The following is a 10,533-nucleotide window of genomic DNA, read 5'->3' as shown; positions in this document are numbered from 1 at the left end:
CAAAGATAGGTGAACGTTTGCATTGTACACTACACGTGACCTCCAAAAATCAATGAATGGCCTGAATGAATGGCCTTGCTTCAGCTTTCTGTTTGCTTCTCTGTCAGCTGTGGGTCCGTGTATGTAGGTGAGTCTAGGGACGACACATGAATATTTGGTGCGGGTTATATGCTGGCGTTGTCACGGTCTTTATCACACGTGTCTTTATCACACATACCTTTATACACTTGTATCTGGTATCACGTTTGGGCTGTACGGGCAAAAAGGCTAATAGAAGAGTCGGGATGACTAAGGAGGTTAAAACTCCTTGGGATGACAAGTGTATTTTGCTGTTTTTAACTTGAAAAGGACATAAAAGTGAGTTGCAGCGAGGAATCATTCCAAGAAAATGATAAGTCCTAGAAAGGCAAATTATGCCTAATGGCGTCAATGATAAACCATGGGGAGGCACACCACAATAGTAGGACAGAACCTGACACACCTGTACCTGACAGAAAACAAACAAGAAGTAACGGTCACAGGGGCAGAAGTATTAAATTTGCTTCGTTGTCAACTTTGATTTTGATATCTTTTTTTCCTAAAACAATTCTTACTTATTTCTCCTTTGTGCTTCTTTCCTTCTTTTCTTCCCGACAGAACTTTAGAAGTTGTAAGAAGCTACACACACCAGGCGAGCTGTGTGTATGGAGCGTCACTCAGGTGAGATAATTTATGCAAGGTCAGAGGTCAGCCGGAACAAAACGATCAGTTGTTTAGTTGTGCCGCTGGGGACGCGATCGGACGCCAAGCGTTGTCTGGAACCTCCTACAACCTTGGTACAACTATAACTTAAGTGTGCATCGCTTTCCCAATAGGGCGTGATTTTAAGAAAAGTACACACAACAGGAGCAGTGATTTCAGCTGGGGATAGCACAGAGACGTCGTGTGTTCTGGAACGGGAGTTCGGCGGGACCAGCGGAGGTAGCGAGGCGGTGTTGTCGGGGAAACATGCCGCGGAAGGCGCTGAAATGTGTGGTGGATCTGAGCGTTCACGCCGTGAGTGGTGTCGGCTTCTTCTTGATCATACTGTTGTGCTTTGTTGTTATGGTAGGAGTACGCAAACCAGGCCTGATCGGTGCACAGAAGCCGCACGATCGCGAGGGTGGGCGGTGTTGAGGGGGTGTAGCGTGGGGAGGGGGTTTGGGAAGGACAGATGACCTGGCTGGGGTTGGAGACGTTTACATGTGTGGATGCATATAGTAATACTTTTGATTTTTTTTCGAAAAGTACTACATGTAGTACAAAATGAGGACAATCCCATCCAGAAAGTTGCAGAAGGGGCGTGAGAACTTTCAGTTTGTTTTCTTGCTGTTTCACACCTATATGTAAACTCATGAATGATTGCTTGATTGTAGGTGGCATACACATGTGTATTTCCATCACAAGTGGCACGTACATGTGCATTTGTTATTTCAGGTGGCATGTACAGATATATTCCCATTACAGGTGGCATGGACAGGTGTATTTGCCATTACAGGTGTCATGGACAGGTGTATTTCCCATTACAGGTGTCATGTAGTGTTACAGGTGTATTTGCCATTGCAGCTGATATGTACAGGTGTATTTGCCATTACAGCTGATACGTAAGGTTAACAGGTAACATTACGAAGTATAGTTCCATTTAATACAGTTGACATGTGCAGGTGTACTTTACATTACCATGTGCAGCTACAGATATAACCGTATGTTCCCTGACAGGTGACATGTCCAGGTGTATTCCTGAGGGAACGTGATGATGTGTACCTCAGCACCTGTATCCTGGGTCGCTACAAGAGAACCAAACTCCTCCCCCCTGTCTTCCCACTGCTGTATCATGAGAAATTCAAATTTGAAAGAGTAAGTCATTCAAGAATACTAGTACTTAACTTTGGAATCTTACCTTGCCACTCACCTTATACAGCTGCCATATTTTCTTGCTTTGGTTCATTTTAAGTTTTCATAACTGTTCGCATAACTGTCATATTTGTTCTGCTTAGCAAGGTCAGTAATAAAAAGTAAGTACTAGTATGGCTGAAATCTTTTAAAATTGTCTTCTGGCAGATATGCTTTGCTCCAGCAAATTACGATGTATTGAACTATATTTTTGTATAGTAGATATTCTAGAATTAAGACAATTGTTGGCCAGACCCTTTGAATATCTATCTGGCAATAGTTTGTACCTCATAATTTTACAGTTGTGGAAATTCCAGAACATGTCTGCTTGTATGGTACATGGTAAGCTAAGTCTTGCATGCAAAGTCCATTCTTACATCTGGTATCTTATGGTTCCAGACCTTCTTGAATGCAGTGGACCCTGCACAAGTCGCTGACATCTTAGAAGGTAAGACTGAGTTACATGTACTTTCCTCATAATCAAGTTTCTGCAATATGTCATTCTTGCTTTTGGAATTAAGTACTAGTAACATTAAGTTCTTTATTTCACAGTGTAAAGAGCTTGACTGTGCCATTGTGAATTATAGCCTTGTTGTTTTGAAAGAGGTTCAGATTTAGTCCATTGCTAGTGTGTGAGTAAAGTTTGTTTGTTTTGCAGATGACCATGTACTCTTTGAGCTGATCCAACTCAACTACTCAGGTACCACTACCCAACACTTAGTAAGAATTGCAAACACATAATGCTGTTATGAAAGAAAAACCTAAACTTTGCAAGGGCTTCATATTAATACCTTATAAGACGAAAAATTACAGAGAATAAGAATATAATAGTTTTAAATATTTTTGTCGGATCAAGGACATTATACACACATGTATAATGTCCTTGGTCGGATGGATATCTCAGCCAATACAATATCCTTGATTTGCATCTTGTTGTGTATCTTGTTAAGTTGATTCGGTAGTAGATTAGAATTGATTCTTCAGTGTTTAATAGCAAACTTTAATCCTGTATTGGATTTGATGTAGGAATTTTGTTGTGAATTTCATTCCTGTAGGTGGAAAGGTTCTAGCCCGGTACCAGGCCCCAGCCAGGGACTTCCTGTACCCGTACCCCACCCTGACACCTGCCTATCCTGGTGCAGACAGGGAGGTCCTCATGGACAGGGCCTGGGACTTTCCTGTAAGTACAGGCTATAAAAACACTGTCAAATAATTATTCTCTTGTGTTGGCAGGTTAGACACCCAGCCAAGGAGATACACTTACAAGGAAATTGTTACTCAAGCAACTGTGTGTTACATTTTGAAAAGAGTCAGAGGTTTCAAGTAGCATCCAGTACTTTTAGTCAGTCACTGATAAAAAGTAGTGGATACTACTTGAAATAGTACAATGCAGCAGTTTTCAAAATCTATCCAATTGCTTGAGTAACAATTTTCTTGTGCATTATTCTCTTGCACAGTTGGAGATCCACGAAAACTTGTCTAGAATGGCTGTACTAGTCAGTTGTTGGTAGCTAGGTTGTTCTCTGAACAAAAGGGTTTTGAAAATTCCTTGAAAAAGTTTAAAGTGAGAGAAAGTAACCCAGTTTTGGTTGACTGAAATCTGACCATGAGAAGTTACATTTGTTTGAGACCGTTAGAATGCAATGAAGTGGTCCAAGAATTCTGTTGACATGTAAACAAGGGATGTAAGGTGTAAATAAACAATAGGTAATTCTATCCAGGTAGTGTAGCTAAATACACAACATTTCTAGTAACTGCCCATACGACTTCAAACCATGAAATTCCTAAGACTAACATAATCAACAAATTTATGCATTATTTTCAGTATGGACAAGAAAAGTTTGACTTTTCATCATATTTTATCCACACTGTCTTGGAATGGAAGCATAAGAAATAGTTACAATGTGCTTGATACAATGTTGAATATTTACTACGTTGACAGTTCTCTGCTTGAGCCAAACTTTAAGAACTGTGAAAAACAAACATCTTAAAACCATCAAACAGCAGAGTTTATTGTGTAAAATCCTACTTACTCAAACATCTGAGAACTTCTTGAGAGGTCCAGTCAACTGTAACTTGTGAATAAACAATAAGTAACCTTAGCTGAATTGCCTCTCCAAGCAGCTACTTACTTTTTGCATGTCGTTGTTGAGATATAATTTCTGTGAAGGGAACAGTCACTGTTTGGGCCTAAAATCTCACTCAATTCAGCAACAAAAATGGAAAAGACGTGAATACTAGATAAGCTCTATGTGATGTATGTGTGCCAGGGCCAATGAACCATCACATATATACAAAACAGTTAAACCACAACCATATCATTAACATCTTACCCTGGGCAACTTACTTATCAGCACAGCACATCAACAGACTTTAACAAGTGTCAAACAGGAAGATGTTTTTTCATGTGTAGAGGACTGAGAGGACTAGGGCTTACTGCTTAGGCCTGTGGGTAAATTTATGTGATATTTGATTTTATGTATGATTGTTTGCTGCATGATAAAAATAAATAATTTCATCAGGTTGGTGAATGATTGAACATCAAAGTTCTTTATTCACAACCACCTGCTAAAGCCAATATTTTGATGAATGTTGGCTCTTGTTAACAAGTGGTTGTGAGTAAAGAACTTTGATATGCATGACAAACGTTTTTTCTTGTCTGCAGGGAATTTCACCCAAACTAGAGTTTTCCACAAAGACGACGATCAAGGAATGGAGCACGAAGACATCAGGAGTAATCAGGGAGCTGTCGGCAAGTGCTTCTGAGGTAAAAAGTAGACCTCAGATTTAAGATCATATGCTAATAAAAGTTCTTTATTTATTATTAATCAGGCACTGATTGTACATGTCAAAATTAGATAGAATCTGGATTTTATCTCTGACTGAGTCAGTAAATCATGTCTCTATTAATGTTTTGTTCGTGACAGGACGACCTTTCTGTCTCAAGGTCTTCACGCAGAAGAAAGAAACAGAAGAAACCGAAGGGGTACGAAGAACCCACCATTTCTTCCCGCGCCCGCTCGCCCTCCCCCTACACCAAGAGGAGAACGTCTGGTCGAAACAACAGCAAAATAGTGGAACCCAGGCCGCCATTTGTAGTCAGAAATGTAAGACTTCATCATGGTTGCACTGAAGCTCTATCTAAACTAAAGCCTCTCCGTATGCGTGACATTGTGTAAACTTGCAACATCAGTATCTAGTCACAGAAATTTTTGAGGTCATGCCTGTCTGTTTGTCTATGTGCAAAAGCCAGTATAATTCTCTTGACTTGTGTTCCTTTTGATAAGTCTTACCATTGTAGAATATGAAAAATACATCTGTGAATAGAAGTCACAGCTGTGCTGCAGTGCAATGTGAACCAGTCAGAATTGCCCCGAAGAAGGTGACAGACAATCACCAAAACTTTGGCTGAATAAAAGACTTGGTTGTGTAAAAAGAGTCTCTTTACTCAATGAAAAATACATATAGATGCTTGACTGATCTGATGTTGGGTTTCCAGGTTGAGGACAAAATACTGGAGGGTGTACCGGCATCTCCTCCACGGAGTCCCTCACCACGGAGGCCTTCCTCAGGTATGTTACATTTATAGTGGGGGAAAGAGGTTGTAGTAGTGTTGTAAAATGATGCAAGAATGGTTGGAGTGTAGAAAATTGTTGCATAAAAGTATGCGAGGAAAAAACAAAAAGTCAAAATTACTATTATAATTCTTTTGCCAGTTTTGAGTTATCATCTAAGAGCATATAGCTTGTAATTGTGTTGATTGGCTATGTCTAAAGGCAAGCTTGAAGTGGTTTTGTCCGGGGGGTTATTAGAGCCACATTACTTTTATTGTTTTGTGTGTCTATTGTGTGGTGCTTGATGTGTTTGTATGTATGTATGCCATGTTAACATTTTGTCATGTTTTTTGTCAGCCCCCTTGAGTAGTTCAAGAAAAAGAAGTTCAAGAAGCCTCAGAAAGGTAAACTCAGTTTAACAGATGTCTTTGATGTACGTAATAATTAATAAAATAAAATACAGAGTTGATCACTTCTTATATCTGCACTACAATATTTTTGAACTTTTGAAATAATTTTTTGATCTTTGATATACACCTGATTAACAAGTGTAAAAAGTATTGACAACTTATATCTGTATATCCCCAATCAGGTTGTGGAGCCTTTGGTGCAAGAACGCATCAGCTCACTGGATGACGACACAGATGGTGAGTACATAGTCACATTTTTATGATTTCCCTTTTGTTGGTAGTTCAACCCACAGTACATCAGTAGTTTTCTATTGATGTAACTGTTGTAACAGTTACAGACCATTGTGCCACCATTTGGGACACATAATTTTATCTATGGAAACACTACATGGGTCAAAAGTGCCTGGACTTTGAAGTCAAGGCATTAGTGAAAAACACCCCTTTAACTCTCTTTTCTTTAATGTCAAAAGGAAATTGCTCTGAGAACTAATTATTCTGTGATGAATGAAGCAAGAAGTACATGTAGTTAATTTATTGAAGCCCTGAGGATGGTAGCTGATGAGTGATCAAAACATTGGCCAGGCAACTTCAGTGTGACAAAACAAAAAATATATATTCAGAATCTGGATGCCGCCCTGAAAATGCATTCGATGCTTTAAAGGTTATTATAAGAGCCTTATTTTCCATTGAATAAATATTTGTTGAACATTTTGCAGACACAGCAGAACTGATCAGTTCAGCGTACAGGAGCCCGAGGTCGACATCACCTGCACGGCTGTCACCACGGCGACTGTACTCAGCCCCGCCCGCCTCTCCTCCCCTCAGCCCCTCCTCACTCAGGAGCTCCTTAAGAGACAGGTCAGAACTTACAGCAAGGTCATTCTTAAGAGTCCTGTTCTGGACCAAAGCAGGTCATCCAAGTTGGACTGCACATTGTTCCATTTTACAGAAATGGCAGTCTTAGTAGTACATACAGTCTATGGAAATCGTGAGGTCGCGTGGCATAGCGGTAGCGTCCAATATACATTGTAGCATACAATGTACTTAATGTCAAGGCTTAATTTTTGCAGTATTATAATCCAGGAGCAGGTTTCTTTTAAAAAATTTGCTTGCTTTATATTATGCTCACAACTGTGGCATTTGAAGTCTTGAAAATAAAATGTAATAATTGATGACCATGTGATGACCAGGTTTGGGAATCAGGACTACTTTGATGTGATCCATGGTCGAGTACAGAGGCTGCTGAGTCAGAGTGAGCTGGATAGACTGGAGCGCAGGCTTCAGGTAAGGCTGCTTTCCTGTGTCCCCATGCCACAATTTTGTATCCTTTTTCTAGACATACCACATAAATAATGTAATGCATATGAATTTAGAATTTTGATAGCATGGTTCTAATCAGAAGGAAAAACTTCAAAATTGAGTTGAGTTGCAACTGCACTGCAACCATCTTGCCAACTTCAAAATATTTGTCAAAAACCAAAATCATATCCCGACAACAGCTAACAGTCTTTTAAAGCTCTATAGTTTTTACTAGTCTAAAAGAAAAGGTTTTGTTACACCTACTACCATATGAAAAAGTGATAACTAGTATGCTTTCTTCCACTGTGCAGGATGATTTGGACCTTGCTGAACTGCGTCGTTCCCTAAGCCCACGTCCCTTGTCCCCCGGGAGAAGGTATTAGTTTTGTATGAAGGTATCTGTTGTTCCTGTATTGTCCTTGTCTTTTGGTGGATGTCAATGTAAACATGTCTTAACGCAATAATCATTAAATTATAAATTATATATATATATACTATGGATTTGGAGTTCTTGTTTGCTTGCCTAATCAAACCAGAAGAATTAGTAGTTGAAACATTATTTTAGCTGAACTAAGGATTGCTTCACGTATGTGTGTGAAAATTTGCAAATATTTCCATCAAAATTTGATAAAACCTTGTCACTCTGCTTTAATTTATAGTATTACTAGCTGTCATAAAAATATGACACTTATTAGATTTTTTTCCAACCAATTCCATTTCTGCTCTAAAACTTACAAAATGTCTTTTTTATCTCCAGTGTTGTGGTGCGGCTGAGTGATGACAGTTACTGGTCCCCTAAAGCCAGCAGCTGGTCAGAGCTGTCTCACAGACAGCGGTTTGAGGACAGCATGTCCAGAGTCTACAGCGGGCTGTACAAATCTGCCAGGTCACCCTCAGCACTCATGTGAAGGGCCTGATTCTCCAGCTTACATCTAGTCTTACATGTACAATGTTTAAATTGTAGTGTTCAGTAACTTTTCTTATTTCTGTTTTTGTAAAGTTGGCTTGTTATAACAATATCTTCCTTTCCGAGGGCCAAATACATGTATATGTACAGTAACTGTAGCTATGTAGACTTGTGGTATAGTGGACACTGCCCCTCCCTCATCCTTATCATTGAAAACCTCAGCCTGGTGAACTCAGGCTTCATTTGGAGCACTACTGGTAACTGCTGAGGAAAACCTAGTGTAGAAAAGCTGTACTATAAACTCTGCCTTACTGAGATTATTTCAAGTCTTGACTTTTACGGGTATGACTAACAGTTCAAGAGATTTTCATGTACTTAGTCCTTAAGCCTCTTAAAAGTACATTGAATATGTAGACAAGTGTTCTTCAGTGTCTTGACTATCATCTGATTGGTGTAGAATTAGATTTGCATTATGTTTGGCAATGCTGTTTCTGAGTTTTCAAAGTGAGTAAAGTACTTGTCTTAGGGTGTTAGAAAATGATCAATTCCCTGCTGCTTGTGTTGGATCTGACAGACTTTTGGTGCTTTGAGTGTTTTAGGAGCCTTGTAGTACTTAGTGTTCTGAGTTAAGCCCACATGTGCCAACACTGTCCAGTTTAACCCTCAGGGTACCACCAGAGCCACATGTTGATATTTGTACCCGGACAACTTTGCATATTAAAAGTTAAGTCAAAAATGTACAAACCAATATGTTCAAAAGACCACAATTGTATGCACTGCCAATCCATTGTATTCTTGCAATGTGTATACAAATTGGCAGAAAATACAGCTTTTGAATTGTTATAAGATTATCTTTTTATATTTTATGTTAGCGTATTAATTCTATCAGATGTTTATGGGTTTGTTTGCAGTGAATTAATGTGTTTTTGTATGAGGAAATCATTTTTCTTATTTCAATAGACTAAGACAGTTCATGCCCAAATTGCTATGTATCTCTAATGATCTATTGTGGAAACGTATAAAGTTCTAGTAGAAACTAGTGGGTGGTACATGTATGTACAGTTTTGTACTTTTTCAGAGTACTGAATTACATGTTTATTGCACTTAAAAGCACATTGAGTATGTAGTGTTCTTTAATGTGTTGACTACGATCTGATAGGTGTAGAATTAGATTTGCTTTTATGTTTGTGACAAAGATTAAGTAGTTGCTATGGGAAATGCTTTTACATAGCACTATATGTAAAAGCACAGTACGTACATACTGAGTCAAACATACAAGTTTGTAACAGTTGTAGAAGACTTTTCATGATTACATCTGTTTAATGCACATGTTGGACATACTTACGTGACTGTCAGAACAGTAATTAATGACAGCACACATTATGTTCTCTGTAGCATTTCTCTGTACACTAGTGCTGATGTATTTCACAGCCACGCTATCCCTGCACAAGTTTTTAAAAAGAATTTCATGTCTAAAAAACATATTCTATTGTATATTTTGGTGTATGGCTGGTTTATGAGTAGATTATTGTTTATTTCATACTACATGTATTAGGTACAGCTTCTTTGAAGTACCTGTAGTTAAGTTGGAGTAAATTCAGCCTGCAAAATGTCCCTTCCAAAAAACATCTGGGAAAGTAAAAAGAAACAACCCACTTGAACCACAAGCCATTGTACTGCATACTTAATCATATTAATATTTTCATAATATATCCAGACATATTTCTCTCAGTGCCTAAACAGCATATACAAAAACCCAGCATTATAAATAAAACATCTCTCCATCCATAGTTCAATATACATGTACATTGATCTAGATGTGAACCTTTACCTAAGACTCTTATTCAGAATTCATTGCAATAATTACATCAGGTTTCCATAATATAAATACACCATCATATGAGTCTCAAAGACTCAAAGTCAAACCAATAACCTAGAAATTTGAGGGGGAAAGAGAGAGAACAGAAAATGTGCCTACATGTGTATAGTATGTACTATCCAGTATCCCTTTGCCTAGACTGACCAGCTTGCACCGTCTTGCCCAGTGTACTAGCCAGTATCCATCTTTCCGTCATTTGACAGAATTTCACAGCTCCTGATGGACAAACATTTTGCCCAATCTGTCATCTTTGGTGCTGACGGCATGTCAAGATATGGCAAGAGATCATTGAACTAAGCTTAGTCTACAAGCAAAATGCAGGAAATAGCATTTCAGAGGGTCAGGAGTTCAACATTTTCACAGGGAAGCAAAATGTTCCCAGACTCCGCTAGTATTGCCCTGTCGGCGGCATTTGACATGGTGTTACGCCAAAGAAAATTGAGAGGATGAAAAAAATTCAGGCTGGCTAGAACACTAACCTAGCCCCAGATGAAGAAAGCATTTTATGGTATTCCTTCAAAACAATCTACATTGACCATGCAACTGAAATCAGGAGAGGCCAGACTGGTGCAC

At 38.8% G+C, this 10,533-nt stretch overlaps 1 protein-coding gene across 2 annotated transcripts; it reads left to right on the top strand.

The window, feature by feature from the left end:
• The first annotated feature begins 717 nt into the window (after positions 1-717).
• Positions 718-8,205, top strand: LOC109486303 (spermatogenesis-associated protein 6-like). Of its 2 annotated transcripts, none has more exons than XM_019790109.1 (14): positions 718-1,035; positions 1,738-1,875; positions 2,311-2,359; positions 2,570-2,611; positions 2,967-3,091; positions 4,577-4,678; positions 4,839-5,018; positions 5,411-5,483; positions 5,823-5,869; positions 6,058-6,112; positions 6,592-6,733; positions 7,066-7,159; positions 7,486-7,550; positions 7,932-8,175. In XM_019790109.1, exons 1-14 carry the CDS (start codon positions 988-990, stop codon positions 8,080-8,082), a joined length of 1,311 nt encoding a protein of 436 aa, XP_019645668.1. In that variant the 5' UTR covers positions 718-987; the 3' UTR covers positions 8,083-8,175. The 2 variants fall into 2 exon arrangements, with proteins under 2 accessions (XP_019645668.1, XP_019645669.1); XM_019790110.1 differs by having other exon boundaries at positions 719-1,035; positions 7,486-7,569; positions 7,932-8,205.
• Positions 8,206-10,533: the final 2,328 nt, after the last annotated feature.

This window comes from Branchiostoma belcheri, unplaced genomic scaffold, assembly GCF_001625305.1.
Source record: "Branchiostoma belcheri isolate BF01 breed outbred unplaced genomic scaffold, Haploidv18h27 scaffold8, whole genome shotgun sequence".
In the NCBI taxonomy this organism is placed as follows: Eukaryota; Metazoa; Chordata; class Leptocardii; order Amphioxiformes; family Branchiostomatidae; genus Branchiostoma; species Branchiostoma belcheri.
The sequence above is the reverse complement of the archived record's forward strand: the minus strand, read 5'-3'. Positions and strand labels throughout refer to the sequence as shown.